Raw genomic sequence first — 17,733 nt, 5'->3', positions numbered from 1 at the left:
TCATACACTTTGATGAAAGCTGCACAGGGTTATGTCATGACTATTTAACACTGTCTTGCCTTGTCTGCCGGTCTCCACCTGCTGTCCAGACCTGGCTCTGCTTAGCACTGGTCCTCCAAGTGAAGTGTCTGGAGCCAGATGACACACACACACACACACACACATACACACACCATCCTTTAAGGCTTCTGAGGTTGGGATGTTATTCCTGCAAATGGCAGTTGTGGACTTCAGTATTTTTCCCTGTTCTGAGGGATGAGAGGGAGGGTGTGTGAGAGAGCGAGAGAGATAAATTGCAGGCGTCCACGTTGGTGCAGCCTCATTCAACAGGTCTAACCATGGAGTTCAAAGGAGTGTGTGTGCTGCTGGGAGTACTACTACTGGTGAACTGCTCGTTTCAGCAGACTCCAGCGAGGAAGAAGCCAGTGAAAAAAGGTAGACGGAAAATATCAAAGCCTGCAGGAGGAATGGCAGATTATTTAGACATCATGACTGTATTACAGGTTGTTTGAGAAAAGCTATCAAATAGAATTTTCTTCATTCATCTTAAATGTGGTGTTTTCCGCATAATCACGTGACTTTATTTATAAATTTCATATCACCTGAATTTAAATTCTTGTGTTTCCCTGGTGCTGTTGGACTCAGATACGACAAAGGATAGTGCCATCGAGGACCTACAGAAACAGATCGACAACATCGTCCAGGAGCTCACTCATCTGAAGGAACAGCAGGCCCTGCAGACAGGTAAAACTGAGTTTTAAACAGGTGGATCTTATTTAAATTAGCAAAAGAATATAATAATTCCTCTAAATAGGACTCTGTTGTCCAAATGTGCCACACAACCAGGACAATCTTATTAGATTAACGACAGTGATGATAACTTAATGGTTAATCAAGTGGTCTGAAGTTAGGCTGGATTACTAATCAGGCAAAACAGAACAACTGCACGTCAGCCAGTTGTGCATAATATGTAAGGCCCACTGTCAGCAGAGGTGGGCTGCATTATGACCTTATCTGTGGCCCTGTCTTGTAGAGGGGCCCGTGCCAAAATTTAGTCTTGATGGACTTTATATGTCTTCATCACACCATGTTCGCACATACAAATGATGGAAGAGCCGATGGTTGAAACAAACACTTTTTGGAGCCCTTTCACCACTACCCACATTTCCTTTGTGCACTGAGGGAGAATTGTGTGCATCAACAGCAAAAATCAACTGCATTTAGATTAATTATGTTTATTATTATTACTATGCTTTAAGTATGTTTATTAAAACATATACTTACCAACAACAAATGTTGTCACTTTTCCAGTGGGATCGCACCACACACTCCTGATTAGAATCAGTTTGTAATATGGGACAAGACAATTTGCGCACAGAAACGAAGGGCTAGAGGAGAAGTCAGGGGTCAACAGGGGCCGGCTCCGGGGTCTCTTCACAGTTTAATGCAGTCATTGTTCAGACTTAAAAATTATCCAGGTTTGAGCCAATGAATCAATAAACTTCTGGCTGCTGAAGTGTTCTTGAGTGAGATGAAAACCTTCTTGCTTTAGACATGCACTTCAGTAACTGGGCCTCATTTAGGATCACCTGTGGAAGTGGGGAAGCAGCAGCCGTTAGTATCACACTGAAAATGATCACAAACAACACTTCTTCATCTCACCTCTATCTGCAGATTGAAATGTGAACATTTAAAGGCAATGTATTCATGTTGGAGCCAGTAGTCTGAGGTACGCCTCTCTTAAAAATAAAGACAGATGGGTTACATGTGTAGTCTTTGAAACCACACATTTTAATCTGGAAAGCACATGGCAAACCTTGGTCTGATCTCTTGTTCAGAACACAAAATGATATCCAGTTGTTCCTGTTGTTACTACAAATCCAAAAATCTTTGACAAAAATCACCTTTTTCACTTTCACTTTGTTCATTATCACTGAGGATCTTGCGCTTATTTTGTGTTTCCAAAACACCACAGGGCTACTTTTATTCATATTATCAAAGGGAGATAAAAGGATGCCTGTAATATCTCCAAAGCATAAAAATTAAAGATGACACTAAATCACAGTTTAGTTCTATCTAAGCATCTACCTTTCATTTTCCTCCTTAGTCTGTTTGAAAGGCATAAAGATCCATGGCAAGTGTTTCCTGGCTGACCCTGTGAGGAAGCGCTATCACACTGCCAGTGAAGACTGTAACTCCATGGGCGGTGTCCTCGGTACGCCCACATCCAGCAATGAGAATGACCAGCTCAGAGACTACATCCGCCAGAGCATCGGCCCAGATGAGCAGGTCTGGCTTGGCGTCAACGACATGGTGACTGAGGGAACCTGGATGGACCAGACCGGCATCAACATTGCATACAAAAACTGGGACACGTCCAATTCCCGGTCCCCTCAGCCGGACGGCGGCCACTCCCAGAACTGTGCCATCCTGTCGGTGGCCGCCCGGGGGAAGTGGTTTGACGAGAACTGTCGCGAGGAGAAAGCCTCCGTCTGCCAGTTCAACATTGTTTGATCACATTTATATCAAGATAGACTCTGCTCATGGTTATAGCTGCTTTGTCTGTGTACTCTTGCTGCAATTCCACTTTGCCTGCTATTCTAAAAGGAGTTTTTAAGCAAGTGGTTCTCAGCTGGTTTTGCATCTGCACCAAATTCAGATCCAGAAGTCACAGTCTGAGTCACAGAATGAGACAGTGATATATGAAGTTGTTATTTTTCACTAAAGTGATCTGTAATTTGCAGCATTCCTTGTGGTCACAATAAAACCAAGGAGAACAAAGTCCAGTTGAGAATAAGCGAGAAACTGTGGGACATCATCTCTTCCTTAAGTGACCTCTGCAATCATTTTATAGGTTTTTGCACATCTTCTCTTAAACACTAAAAATGATATTTTTTTTCAATAACATAAAAAACATATATAGGCTATAAGATGTTCATAATTCAAAATACCAGTGTTCCTGCAATAGAATGTGAGTGTAGGTGCTGGCACCTTTCACAAATATAAAAACTGGGTGTAACTTTCCATTATTTCCACACATCCACACCTCTATTACAACAGCTCCATGACTCACTGGTTGAGAACCACTGCTTTAAACTCGAGCATCCCTTCACAACTAACTACTGTATTTTAACGCCAAGACTTACATGGAGCCAGAAAAATATAAATGATATTGCATTTAAAAAAAAAAAAAAGAAGCAACTCAATCTTCATCATCTTCAATCAGAATTAAGAGACTTTTTCAGTTTGCTAGGATTGTATTCTCCTATGTCTAGCCTGATGTAACCTGAAAATTACCATCAATAAAATACAAAACATTCTATTCCTCTATTGTCTGTTTTTTTTTTACCAAAAAGTCTGACAATTTAGGAAATACAGTTATTTTCTTTCTTATCGAGCGTTACATGGGAAGAGCGACACCACTGTCATATTCACATGGTAAATATGAAGCTACAGCCAGCAGAAAGTTAACATTTCCTTCAGTTTCAGTGTCCTCTTGGCACAAACTCTGGAAAGGAGCTAGCTAAACACTGGCTGCTGCTCTGTACTCTCTTCTACACCTTCCATCACACTGTTTTTCATGGCTGGAGTTCCTGTGGTTGAAATTGTTTTCACCATCCACAATGCAAAAGGCCAGTGTTTCAGCGTAAGAGGGAAAACTAAACATCACTGCTTTGGTGTGTGATTGCAGCCGTTACCTAAAAAAGTAAACTGTTTCCTCACCAAGCCATTTAACTAGAATTTATTGCAAAAAAAAGCCTAAGCTGTTATTACCAGGTAGAGAAAAAACAAATCTCTTTGAAAAAAAAAAACAAGACTATTACACTATATAAAAACACTTTTAAAAACAAAGACCAGAGGTACTTGCACATTTCTTTCCATGGTCCCTGCTGTTGAATCCATGTCACATGGTAAGAAATTTCACAAAATCAAACATTAAAGGAGTAGTTCGACATTTTGGGGAATATTTGCTTTCTATCAAACTACTCCCTTAAAGAAGTGGATCACCGCTTCTATTCTTGAAGCTTTAGAAAATGACTGAGTCCTGACAAAGGCGACAAACACCACATTAAAAGTTAATCTAACTCACTGAGCGTGATCGAGGCACAAAAGTTCACATCAGCACAGACCAACGCTGTGCTGTGACAAGAATAGGGTAACAGCGGTCCACCATGCAGCCACATTCCTAACGCACTACAAGGACTCCTCGTTTATTGGCGGCTGCGGCTCCATGTCAACACCAGAGAGCCGGATTGTGTTTATGTCCCCTGTGCTTTTGAACGTGTACAGTTCGTTGTCCACCATCCTGCGGTCCTGGAAGCCGAGGCTGTCCTGCCGGTTGATGGGGGTGCGCGGACGGGATGGGATGAAAGTCTCAGAGGGGTCCAAGAACATCTTCTCCATCTCGGGCTCTGGATCCGGTTCTTTGATTACAGGCAGCTGTCCATCACTGGGGCCTGTAAATGTGTGATAAGAGTCCACCTGAATCCCTTTGAAGCTGTCTTGTATGCTGTCAGTGTAGCTGGAGTCACCCAGCAGATGTCCGTACACCATCGTCTCATCTATGGAGGCATAGACATGGGATTCGTTGTCAGATCGGGTTTTGGTGAAGTGCCTGTCACCTGGGCGGAAGATATTCCCTTTGCCCATGTAGATGGAAGACTCCTGGTTCATTCTTCCTTTTTTCTTTTTCCTGTTTGAAAAGATGAGGGTAGAGCAGAAACAATAACAGAGAGTCAACAAAAGCTGCCAGTAACAGACCAATTCTACAGAATATAGTCAAATAAATATCACTTTATCCAAGACAGGGTCAACTTGCACAGGTGCACAGGTGTTCTAAGAGTTTTGCTACAGGCGTACTCACTTTGTGATGATGCACACTACAGCTAGCACTACAATCAGCAAAAGCAGAGCTCCTGCTATCCCGAGGATTATGGCCAAGAGATCTAAAGAGCAATGAAGAAAAGTGGGAGAATTCATTTTGGGTTTTTTTGTTGTGTTTTGTTTTGTTTTGTTTTGTTTTTTTTGTTTGTTTTTAAACTGCCGAAACAAGTGTTTGCTTACTGGTCTTCTTCTGCAGGACAATTTCAGTCACTGCACCAAAGTGTCCCTCCTCAGGTATACAGTTGGACATGTTGAGGTAGAAACTCTGTGGGACCAATAATTTGTCCTTCGCCTGCTCGTCCTCCCTGCGGCTCAGGATCTCCTCCTCGTAGCCCAGCATCTTCACCGTGATGGCGGTGTGCCAGTCGAGGCATTTGGGCTGGCTGACGTTGACAAACTGCATGTGTGCCTGGTACTGGCTCGGCAGAGTGACGATCCAGGACACGGTAGAGGAAGGCCTCATGCCCTCAGGCCAGTTGGGAGTGGCCAGCAGGTTCGGAGTCAACGTGTTAGGGCTGACTCTGTAAATAATGGTCTCTGAAAAGGGATGAAAACAATGCTGAGTCTTGTTATGGTATCCTGTGTGTGAGTCTCTAAATTTCAAAGGGGTCTCCAGCATTTATGGTACAACAGTGCCCCTGTGTGGAATTTTAAAGTGAAGTGAATATGTTTCACTAAGCAGATGTGATGATATTCACACATTCATAAGGAATTAGAGTGGACTTCCTTCATTTACATGCAGCTATACCTGGTGCCATGCTATACGTATCCACTCTAGTTGACCCTGATATCCACTCAAATTGATTAAAATCTCTTAAAACCTGTCTGTCTGATGTTGATTAAAATGTAAAGAGAGGACAATGTATATTGCAGCTGGAATATAAGTTGACTAACTGATTACTTGAGCAACAGAAAATGTTTTGGTCCAGCCATTCAGCCATAATCCTGAGGTGGAGCAGGAAAAAAGTAGAAAAATAGTCTTGAAGTAGGAATTTGAGCACATGCAGTCTCTAGATTGTCTTCATTTATTAGTAGTTGCAAAATAAATTGGGCAAAGATTTTAGTTTTCATAATATGTGTGTTTTAAAAATTTTTTTGTTGCTAAGGGTGATATTGTTGCATCCATAACTGCTATGTATATAAACATGAATTGTAAATTGTGTACGATAGGTGACACGTACTGGATATTATGAATTTAGGAACTATAAATACTTGTGTCACGTGATCTGGAGTTGATCATTGGATAGGACTATTGGAGAATCTTCAAAAACACACACCTGTTGCTGCACATATGATGAGTGAGCCTGAGGAAGCCCCAGTGCAAAATCAGATACGACTGCTCTATGAATATCTCTAGGTTTATGAAGATGGCACTTTGGACTCTGGGAAATTTATCCACTGTATTCTGACAGAACAATCAGTTAATTAATTCTTCCCAGATTAAGCAAAAATTAAAATAACCATTAACTGCAGCCCCAAAATGTGCATTAATTCATGTTTTACCTGAGATCTCCTGACTGAAGCTGACATTGAGGAAAGGCCCCTTGGTCTTGTTGAAGTCGCGGGCCGTAGCTGTGACGGAGACGTTGGCATGTACCTGAACTTTCTGGATGTTTCCATTAAAGCAGAAATCTCCAACAGAAAACCCATCCTCCTCTGCCACATGCAATGACACAGACTGATTACACCCCCGGCCAGGCAGGGACTGCTGGAGACTCCCTGTGGGCGACAAAAGATCCACTGTGCTGTCGTGAGGCATGCTGAGGTGCCAGGTGAAGCTGTGGAGGGGCATTGGCAGACAGGAATCCAGTTTGGGCACAGTGAGGAGAGTCACAGGGCACGACGCCGCATTTTGGCAACCTGTCATTAAAAGGCACAGAAAAGACTGAGAATATTAAGTTTCTAAACTAAAGGAACAGCCCGAGCAACAAATGCAAGTCTAAGGCTCTAAGAAGATTAATGATTTTAACTATTCATGAATATTTTAAAAAATCATCTTACTGATAACTTCACTAGCTGTCAGGCGCACATCTTCATTTGGACAGTCGAGGAAGGAGAGGCTGGCCTTTGTGCCTGCAGCCACGTTTATCTTCTCTTCAACCTTGGAGTTAATGCTCATTTCACAATATGGATCAGAACCCACCTTCTCTATCTTCAAGGACACTCCTTGCTGTTTGGTTAGATCCACCGTACAAAGAACTGAAAAGAAAGTACAACACAGAGGGATCATTTTAGTATTCATACTGGCTTGTGCTTTTATTATTCATTTTATCATATATACTGCAAAATCAAAAATGCTCCTCAGACCCCCAGCTGTGAAGTTTTAACATTCTACCTGGATGCCCACTCCTCATCACAGATATTCTGAAGTTCAAGGTGAGTCCTTGTAGTGTCCTGTTGGTTTCACAATTCTTGAGCACCATGTTGAAGCTGCCCTGTTGATGCTGCGGCTGAGGATCCGTGAGAGTCAATTTGGTCACCTTCTTGTCCTCTTTCTGGTACTCCACCGCCACTCCTCCTTTAAGGCACTCTGGGGAGGTGCGATCACGAAACTGCACTGAATAGTTGTGCATGCCGGGCACTGTGAAGTCCCACTGCATCTGCTGGTTATCAGGGAAATCACCGGGATAGTTGGGCGTGATGAAGTCAGTGTCTGATTCACCTCGTGGTAGATTGACTTTCACTATGGCCAACACTAGAGGAAAAAAAGGAGAGAATGTTGTGGTTAGAAACAGGGAGTCTTCTATCATTAGATAGGCTTTTTAATATAATTACAGGCACTTAACAGTCATTTTCAACCTGTAAACCAATACCTGTGGGCAAAACTGTTCAGTTCATCCTCTTTTTATATCTGAGGGTGATTGAAAACTTATTCACAACTACGGTTTTGGGGATTCATTTTTTATTTAAGATCAACATTTGTTTGTAGAAATGTTTGCTGAGTGCAGTGGGCTACTGACATATGGAGCAAATCAAAACCTAACGTATTTAGAATTTGTTGCGAATGTTGTCTACAAGTTATGTAAGAGGTGATGATCTTTATCATTTACTCCATTGTGGGATGGGCCAAAGGTTTGTCATGACACAGAAATAAAAAAACAAACTTACTGCTGGTCTCAGGCCCAACATTGAGTTTAAAGTCAACAGGGTACAGCTTCGTGTTCCCAGGCACCTGCAGAGACACACGGCCCTTGTATCTTGCCAGGATGGTGGTCACATTTCCCCCTTTGCAAAAGGTACCAATGTCTGCTGGCCCACCGCGCAGATAGATAACAAGAGAGTACGTGTGCCCATCTGGACAGGTCTCCTTGTTGGAAATCTGTCGCATTCCCGGTTCTGGGAAGTCCAGTTGAAAAGCTCGAGTGGCGACAACTTTCAAGTCCCAGGTGAAGGTCCGGTTGAAGTCTGGGAACAGTTCGGACTCGGCCTGAACAATGTCACCAGAGCAGGAGGTATCTGTGCAGTCTGGGGTTTATAGAGTCAGAACAACATATAAGAGAAGGTGACTTAGGTTTTCAAAGAGTTTTGTGCTGACAAAGATTCAAAGCATAAAAATCAGCTAAAATAATCAAGATTAATCAATCTGTTCGCTGTTATCAGAGGATTATTGAAAATTAAAAATTGCTATGTTTAGATCTTCATACCAATTTCTCTGTTGATCTCCACAGTGAAAATATCCTGAGGCTGAGGACAGGTGAACTCCACTGAGGTGTTGCGAGGATCAGTAATTTTTTGACGGCTTGGATTGCATATCTGTTTGGACATCTTATTCACGCACACACTGCAGTCTGGCTCACTGGTCACCCTGCTGATGATAATGATGGTGTTGGGGTCAGGGGTCACTGACATCATTCTGCCACCTGAAGAGAAAAGTGGTACAATAAGAAACTGTACAATACGGACAAAACTGAACAAATAATTTTGTTCAAGTGACATTTGTCCAAATTTTTTACACCCTTCTAAACTCATAGTTAGCGTAAGTACTAGTTTCCTGGTAAATAGCGTTCACATCAACATCCAAGTCTTAATTATGTTTAGGAAAGTCAAATTTATTTTAAAAACATGGCTGTAGACTCTATGTTCTGGAAAGTGCTGCACTCCCTAAAATACCCTTTGCATACTTATTATGTTTTGTACTTTTATAAGATATGTCATTTTACTTTATTTTATTTTTATGATGCCTTTTTAACATTTGGCCAGGGACAACAAATAAAAAGGTTCTTTCTGTTGATCACTGTCCCCGTCAAATAAAGTCATAATAAAAAACAAAACATAAACAGTAATTAATTTTAATCCCTAGTTGCCCAACAGCGGCTGTGGGAAGAGGTTGATATTATTGGGTCATTTTTAAAAGGACATATCTTCAATTTTTCATGTAAAAGACATGTGTTGTTTATTAGTATGTTGACCTGCTTGTAGCTACAACTCTTTCTTTCTTGTCTGAACCAAGTGCTGGAACAGGCCCTTGCCTCTTGGTGCTGCTTTAACATTGAACATTGTCTGATCCAGTTCTCCTCCTTTGGGCACTTCAACAGTCACAGTTGTCGCTCCAAACAGATCCAGATGAGACACTGTCCCGCCTCTGCAGTAGCTTTTAGCTTTGATGTTTCCGTCACTTCTAGTTGTGCTCACTGAGTACTGATAGCCATCTTGGCAGCTTTCTGTTCCAGAAGCCTCCTTCAGTCCATCACCAGGGAAGTCCAAAGTTAATACTGTCCTCTCTGGAACACTAATGTCCCACGTTAGGGATCTTTTGAAGTCTGTCCAGAGGTTGGGATCAACTTCTCCAGCCGTAGGAGTGCAGGAGCTCTTGGTGCATTCTGAGTAAAGAAATACAGAAATTAGTAACTGTAAAGTAGAAATAGTACAATTGTAGAAATAAATTAGACATTTCTTCTTTACAGATATATTATCAGGATAATTTCTTATTTATATATTTAATAACAGTTATTTCTTTCTTTTCATGTATGAATTACTGCTTCCAATTAATTTAATAACAAAGATATCTATCTATCTATCCATCTATCTATCTAACCATTTATGTTTTTTCAGAATTTGCTCTATTTATTAATTGGACAGTGAAATAAGTTTTGTGTCTCCAAGTTTCTCACCTATCTTCGTCTTTATCTTCACACTGTACATGTCCTGAGGTTTTGGGCAGCTAAACTCCAGCGAGAAGTTTCCAGCGTTGGTAAGTATCTTTTCTGTTGGGCTACAGTTCGGAGTGGAGCTGTCAACGGTGCACACTTCACACTCTGGTCCCTTAGGATCCCGGCTAATGACCACAGTTGTGCTGGAATCAACAGTTACAACCATCGTTCGGCCCTCTGAAAGGGGTGAAAATCAAAGTGAGACAGATGCACAAGCGCACAGGTTGCACAAGCTTTTCGTAAACCCATCACTAAGTTTGCATGTAAAGTCCTTCCTGAGGTCTTTGTTGTTAGCTAGTTTTATTAAATTGCTCTCACCATTAACACTTAACTTAAAGGAAAAGTTCTACATTTAGAGTGTTAAATGAGAAGATTAAAATCACTCTTGTGTGTTTGTTAAATATGAAGCTACAGCTAAGAACTGGCAAACAACAGAGTAACTATAGATTTTCTTAAAAAGAAAAAAAAAGAGTCTGTATTCGGTAATTTTTTCTTACTTAATGGTCCTGCAGAGGCCTGAAACAGCACAGAGTCCACCTGCACTTTTGGTTTAACTTGCAGAGACACAGCAGCTTGATTGGGCAGGTCTAAACGAGTCACAGAACCGCCTTGACAGTACTGACTCTGACCCTCGCTGTTTGTTTTGGATGTGGCCACCGAATACTGTAATCCTTTAGGGCACGGCTGTGATGTCTCCATCAGTCCCTCTCCAAGGATGTCCAGACTCACAACTGTCTTCTCGGGTGCCTTCAGCTCCCAGGTAAAGGTCCTGGTGAAGTCTGTGAGGATGGAGGGCTGAGTTTCCACTGTTGTAGGACTGCAGGCGTTCTTAGTACATTCTGGATTACAATTAAAGGCAAGAAAAGATGAACAGATTAAGAAGTTAAGATCTACAGTATAACGTGCATATGCAAGTCTAAGTATGTTTTGATGTGAATTAAGTGCTCTTAAGTTAAAGTTAAGCTTTAAGAGTCATTAGTTGCTGTTGAACATTAAGCACTACACTGTGATGCATTGTTTTTGTCCTGAGTATATTTGAAAACGCACTCAGACCTGTGAAGTGTTTACTGGATGTATCATCAGACCACCTGTAAACTCACCAATGGTGCGAGTTATCGTGACAGTGTAAGATTGTTCAATCGGCTGGGAGCAGTTGAAAAGCAGCTTGACCTCCTCCTCAGGTACCAGCGTGGTAGAGGAGTGGCAGGAAGTCTGTGTGTCATTCACCCCACTGACTATACACACAGCACACTGATTCAAAGGCAGCTTGGTGGACACCGTCACCACCGAGCCTTTGTCTGATCGGACCACCGTCTGCAGGCATTCTGGGGAAACACACCAGAGGGAGTTAGCCTTGAGATGCGGTAAACTGTGATAATGAGTCTGAAGATGTGATTTCTCATTAGGCTGCGGAGAAAATTAAAACATGTTAACAGAGCCAAATGACACCATGGATCACTGTTGCAAGTGTTGTCCTGTTTCAACTGCACAACAGCTGCTTGAGTGCATGCTTAGACAGATTCTCATGTTTGGACATCAGTCTTTTTTGATATTGCACCAACACACACTTGTACAAACTCCTCACTCAACCTCATAAAAATATGATTCAAATTAGCTGCATGATCTTAACAAGAAGAGCTGAAATGATAAGCTGATAAACTGATCTACAGAAATTTAATTTGCGACTGATTTGATAACCAAATTCATTTTTAGCCACACTAGCGTCATGGCACAAGGGATAGCAGTGCTGATGTATATCAGTTAAAGACCTCCGCAATATTTAGGTCACAAAAGAAACCAAACACACGCACAAATGGTCAGATAGGGGTTTTTTTTGACACTTGAGCAAACACAGTGGTTCCTGGCACACCTGTCCCCATGTACTGTAGTGGCAGACCAAAGCAAATTAATCGGATTCTCAAACATAGAGCCAGGAGAGGAAATTCATGTGTGATACTGGACACTCCTGTGGTGGATGCAAACTTCCCCTACTGAAGAACTTGTTCATGTGCAGCCTTATCCTTTTACAATTTTAGATTCAAATATTTCCTCTTTTACATATCAGCAGATGTAAACCTTCAGTACACTACAGTTTATTTATCCCTGTTTTGGTCCCAGCAGTTATTTCAGTGCAGCTTGAGTTGCTAAAAATTGGCATCAATGTATATGTGGGTTGAAAAGTAATAAGAAACTGCCTGATAGAAATGAAAAAACTAGATTAGACATCATTTAGAAACACTTGTCTCCATTGCAAGTTTGTCCACCAGTTGATATTTTAATCATAAAATATTTTATTGATTGCTATACAATTAAAAAGAACCTTTGATAATAAGCAAATCATACAAAAAAGACATAGATATTAACAATGGCAAATGATATATTATTAAAAAAGGAAGGAAAGGAATAACCAGCCTCTAAACAAAACCTACCTTCCCTCCATTATGGCTGTCTGGATCATCAGGGGCTCTACGGTCCACTATAATTAATGGGTCAACTAAACAGTCTAAGATTTTAATCAAAATACTAACTTAAAAAAAATCCCAAAGTCTGATCTAAAGGTCGCTCTCAAAGCATCTGCATAAATCATGTCACAGCAGTTTACATTCAGTCTACAGTTTTCTTTCAACCTAAAATGAAAACAGTGTAATGTTTTTAAAAGCATTTGTGTGGGAAGCTGCACACACACGCAAACAAACAAACTAGGAATTCGCAACCTGGACTTGCCAGAAAGTGAAATCAGCAGAGAACAATATGCTGCACATTTACATAAAATGTGGGCCAAAGGACTTCTTGTGACAGTAAGCAATGGGTGTGTTGGGGATGTCACAGGGTTCAGAGAATCATATTTAGTGCCAAAAAAAGATCATTTTTACAAACGCTATAAAAGAGAATGAAGTCACCATGCTGCTGATGACCTCTACCCCAAAAATGAATTAAGTCAGGGAGGAAGAAAGCACCAGAGTTTGGAGTCTAGCACAAAAAATAAGATAAAATGCCCGCCAGATTCACAGCTCAGCAGCAGATTGCTGGTCAATCATTAATGAGGCTATGATGAATTCATGCCTCCAGGAAGCTCCATAAATGCCTCATAAACCTTTTGAAAATGGAGGTCTAGAAGTCAAGGCTGAGAGTTATTCCGCTCAGACTGAGACTGAAAATGTGTTTCAGCCTTTCATCTCCTCTGTCAAGTCAATCAATCACATGTAATGTTGCCTTAATGTCCTCTGCTATCTTCTGATGGATTGACACAGCACTTTAAACACAGCTCGCTCTATCCGGAGTGCTTGACAGGGAGTGCATCTCTGCATTTTCTTTCGCCTGAGCACGTTTTATCTTAATGAAGAGCATGCACTTAGCACACTTTGACCCATTTGGCACAAGCTCGAAATTAAGCCAAAATCCAATATCAGGACGTTTCGTGATGACTTAGAACAGTTTTTGTAATTGAAAACTGAAAAAATAAAGCAGGTAAACAAAGTTTCCCCAAACAATAAATGAACATATGTTTCTTGCTGAGAGAGAAATGTTTTCTTGCATAATCTCACCTGATAACTCGAGGAGTGTCAAGAACAAAAGTCCCAGGAGCGCGCAGGTCTCGCAGAGCCGCATCTTCACGGTGGATTTTCCTGTTTTTTTTAAAAAAAAATGTAAAACGTTAAACGATAAAATTAAAAAGCGGCTCCCTTCTCACTCAAATACACCGCTGCATTTTCATTCACTTTGCAACAACAGCGACGGTGCTGACAGCCACTTCCTGCTCCGCATTACCTGCGCGCAACAGCGGAGCAGAGGGCGTGGACGACAGGTGGTTTACGGTTACCTGTCCAAACTTGACGACTGATCAGGTCCTGCCCTTGTACCCTTTAGCCGAAACACTGCGGAGCTAATACATACAATATGGTCTTGTGATGAGATACGAGTCCTTATGTGACTCCCTTCGCTGTGTGGCACAATGGGTGCCCTATTTATAAAGACCCAAAACATGCCAAGGATTGTTGGCATGGTGCTGTGTATCCCCAAAACGAGGCAGAGGAGGGTGTGGAAACTGAGCTTAAAGCAGAAGTTTCCTCTTGTTTTACAGTCTAATATTCATTGTATTACAAGCACCATCAAACACCAGAGATAAAAATCACAAATAAGAAGGTTAAATTCAGTCCCTGTAATATGGTGACAGTGACAGTTTTAATGGGCAAATGAGCAAATATGTTTATGTTTAAAAAACAGGTTGTGCCTGGCCAGCTGCATTGTTTTTCTCAGCAGAATGACAGTGAAAACAGACTCTGGTTGATGTGTGATAGTAGGTCCATATTGGGAATAACACTCCCATGTTGCAGAGCCTCCCTCTTGCCTCCACATGCCTCATGACACAGACATTCCTGCACAGAAACATACCTGAGGGCAAGACCACTTACAAACACAAATTTGTGTTACATTTTTGAACACCTTAACTGTTCACTGCCTAACTGATTTACCCTTAATTTAATGACTAAAATGAACTCTAAATCAAATTTTTAATCAAAGACCAAAGCCTCTCAGTTTAACCCCATAGCTTCTTTTAAACTATCATTTTCTAATCTAAACCTAAAGCTTAAATCACAGTACTGAACACTGTATTGTTTAATATTGTAGTGATAAAGGAAAAGGGGTTTAAAAAATGGATGTATAAAAAACAATAACTCTCATTTGTTCTAATCTTTTTGTCTTTGCAAAAGCACTTTGATCCCCAAACCCAAGCCCACACACACCTATACGATCAAACACAAGAGACACTGAGTGTTGTTGTTGTTTTTTTTTTTTTTTTCGCTGAACCAGTCTGACAGCCTGCAGTGTGGGCGTTGTGGTGAACTTAGACAGCTTCACTGTATCTTAACAAGGGCCCTCAGTGAAGAATCAGCAGCTGTCAGACCTCCCCTCCCACATTACTGTTGACCCAGGACATGTGCTGCAAGTGTCCGCCATAAGTTTGCAGGTTTTAAAACCAATGACCAGAGGTTTTTTTAAGAGATAAAGCATAAAAACTCATTTATCGCTGTATTATATGCTAATTTTGGAGATAATGTGTTATGAATACTAGATTGAACTGGAAGGGGTTGTGAAACACTTAGTGAGTCAACAAAAGTATCCAAGTTATTTCTTTTTATTTTTGTCATCATCTTTGGTGTTTTCTTAAAACTCTTCCCCTTGTTCTTCTACTGTTTGTTTTTTTACAGAGCAATTATCATATAAATAAAAATATGAGACAAATAAAAGTTGGGGCAATGAAAAATGAAAAAGAACAAAACAAAAATCAAATGTAAAATTCATGGAGGAATTTATACAAGAAAAAGTGGACAATAAAAGCACAATGATTTGTTTGGTTACATCAGCCCAGCACACTTGGCACTGCAAGCCTGTTAACACAAATGCCAGCGCTTGTTTCTGACTGTTATTTGGGTGCGTCTGATTTTAGGTCAGGAGTCATGGATTGAAGAGCCTGAAGAGTCCACATGAGGGCAGTAACACGAGCTGCATTAGCAGCATCATTTCATAATGTACACATGGTTTTTATGGCTTCAGGGTAAAACATTTTCAGGCCTCTTGGTCAATATTTTCTGCATGCACAGACAGAGTGTTGGTTGCAATAAAGAGTACATCAGCATCAGTCACAGCAAGGGTGGCGCTAATGATTTAATGGAGCAGATTTTGGCCATTACAATGAGGAATGACACATAATTTTGACACAGTTCCAGCACCAGCACTAACTTAATACTGTGTATGAAATATACCAGTTGGCGTCACTTGTTGCCACCCTCCCAGCCTTGGAGGAGTCAGGGGGTCTGAAGACTCACTGCCCCTAGAGAGACCAAAAGCACTGAATGCTACACCCATAAACCCAGATAGCAGCTCCCCTTACAGCTGTCTGCACCACACATAAAATTAGACCCCCAGACAGGCAAACTGTAGGCTCCAGCGGGACAAGACAGCTGGGAAACATACTGTAGAAGATGGACCCAAGTTATGGTGCCAGTCTTTACTTTGGTAAGACAGAAAAACTGTGAATATTTACCTTTCTCGCATAGTTCTCAGTGGTCATGTATTCCAGCAATCTGGAATAGATCATTATTAAGCATGTGTGTGTGTTTACAGTTTCAGTGAATGAAGAGTGGATCAGGTTTCATGGTGACCATTTTTTGTGTGTGTTTCTTCTCTGTGTTGTGTGTTTATTCAGGAAGCTGCGCCAGATGCAGTAAAGCAGTGTACGGCGCAGGGAGAGCCTGCAGAGCGATGGGACATTTATTCCACGACACTTGTTTCACCTGCAGCGTTTGCAGTGAGTCCTCTCCATGTGCCAGCATGTTTGGTTGAACGTCGAGTTTCTAAAATATCTTAAAGCCCCAGAAAACCTAACTTGAAATCTTTTGTACTTCTTTCTTTAAAAAATGTTTTTATGTTGTTTATCTGGATGTTTTTATGGTTTTGTTTCTTATTTTTTTGATTGTTTTGTAATTTGGTCCTTGATCCCAAAGAAACTGTGTTTTACCTCAGTTGTAAAATATCATGTCACATTAATGGCAAAGCTGCCATTCCCCAATATTCACCTCGTTGCCTGTCCTTTGTTTCATGTTTAGGTAAAAAGCTCATTGGAGAGTCATTTTATTCAGTGTCAGGAGGAATCTATTGTGAAAATGACTTTTTGGTAAGAATATACTATTTTAGCATGGCTGTGAAGTGGGTTATAATGCAACACAAACATGTGTATCTATCATATCCGGTTTGAGGAAAAATTAATCTACAATTATTGTCATTTACTGTAGTACTCAGGAGTTCATCCATCCCAAGAAATGTGTAACAGCTGTGGGTATTTAATCATGGATATGGTGAGTATAGTTTCACTTACTATATGTGTGTGCGTGCATATGTGGTGTGTGTTTTCACATTGTGTAAAGAAGAGCTCATTTTGCACTGTCAGGTCCTGCAGGCTCGTGGGAAGTCCTACCATCCGTCCTGCTTTCGCTGTGTCATCTGCAGACAGGGCCTGGAGGGTCAGCCCTTCACTGTAGACTCAGACAGCAGGGTTTACTGTGTCAGCGACTACCACAAGTGAGTTTCGTACTCGCTCAAAACTAACACAATGGGGCCAAGCCCTTTGATTCACACTCCAGAGAATAGATTAAACCAAACCCTGCCAGACTGGCTGCACGTGAGATAAGTCACACCCACAGAGACCTCATTTTTCAGTTTCTGTGACCTTTATCTGAGACTTCTTCCTGGTTTCAGGGCCCAGGCTCCCTGCTGTGCTGCCTGCAGAATGCCGATACTGCCATCTGAGGTGAGCTGTGACTAAATTTAAATAAATTGCATGTTTGTTTGTTTGATTGTTTAACATTTTCCTTCTATTTGTTGATTGTTTCAGGGGTCTACAGAGTCCATTCGAGTGGTATCATCTAACAGAAATTTCCATGTAGAGTGCTACAGTGGTGAGGTTAACCTCATTTAAGGAGAGGAGCAGGCTGACATACATCCGTCTGTGTTTCTCTGCTGGTCTTTGTAAATGTACAATATGAGTATGTATGAGTTCCAGCCTGTTGCTTTGTGCACTCTATTTCTTTATAACAGTATGGCATTTTGCATATGAATTTATTAAAAAAAATTCAGAAGTAAGAAAGGTAATGGTGTCATTCATTTGGGTTTCAAACTGGTGACCCACACTTCCACTTCA

At 41.2% G+C, this 17,733-nt stretch overlaps 3 protein-coding genes across 3 annotated transcripts; 2 read left to right on the top strand and 1 right to left on the bottom strand.

The window, feature by feature from the left end:
* Nucleotides 1-242: 242 nt before the first annotated feature.
* On the top strand, nt 243-3,265 carry LOC121192158 (tetranectin-like). Its single transcript, XM_041053733.1, has 3 exons — nt 243-435; nt 646-744; nt 2,108-3,265. Exons 1-3 carry the CDS (start codon nt 339-341, stop codon nt 2,512-2,514), a joined length of 603 nt encoding a protein of 200 aa, XP_040909667.1. The 5' UTR covers nt 243-338; the 3' UTR covers nt 2,515-3,265.
* Nucleotides 3,266-3,726: 461 nt separating this feature from the next.
* On the bottom strand, nt 3,727-13,790 carry cdcp1b (CUB domain containing protein 1b). The gene is made up of 13 exons (XM_041053732.1): nt 13,580-13,790; nt 11,135-11,359; nt 10,532-10,873; nt 9,996-10,211; nt 9,354-9,704; nt 8,529-8,744; nt 7,993-8,349; nt 7,220-7,579; nt 6,886-7,083; nt 6,388-6,744; nt 5,065-5,421; nt 4,865-4,946; nt 3,727-4,693 (listed from the first exon to the last, which is right to left on the bottom strand). The coding sequence occupies exons 1-13, from the start codon at nt 13,641-13,643 to the stop codon at nt 4,195-4,197; spliced, it is 3,624 nt and encodes a 1,207-aa protein (XP_040909666.1). The 5' UTR covers nt 13,644-13,790; the 3' UTR covers nt 3,727-4,194.
* Nucleotides 13,791-16,019: 2,229 nt separating this feature from the next.
* On the top strand, nt 16,020-17,622 carry LOC121192315 (LIM domain-containing protein 1-like). The gene is made up of 7 exons (XM_041053949.1): nt 16,020-16,052; nt 16,243-16,344; nt 16,643-16,710; nt 16,829-16,891; nt 16,984-17,114; nt 17,292-17,343; nt 17,428-17,622. Exons 2-7 carry the CDS (start codon nt 16,299-16,301, stop codon nt 17,509-17,511), a joined length of 444 nt encoding a protein of 147 aa, XP_040909883.1. The 5' UTR covers nt 16,020-16,052; nt 16,243-16,298; the 3' UTR covers nt 17,512-17,622.
* Nucleotides 17,623-17,733: the final 111 nt, after the last annotated feature.

Source organism: Toxotes jaculatrix, chromosome 13 (genome assembly GCF_017976425.1).
Source record: "Toxotes jaculatrix isolate fToxJac2 chromosome 13, fToxJac2.pri, whole genome shotgun sequence".
Lineage (NCBI taxonomy): Eukaryota > Metazoa > Chordata > Actinopteri > Toxotidae > Toxotes > Toxotes jaculatrix.
The sequence above is the reverse complement of the archived record's forward strand: the minus strand, read 5'-3'. Positions and strand labels throughout refer to the sequence as shown.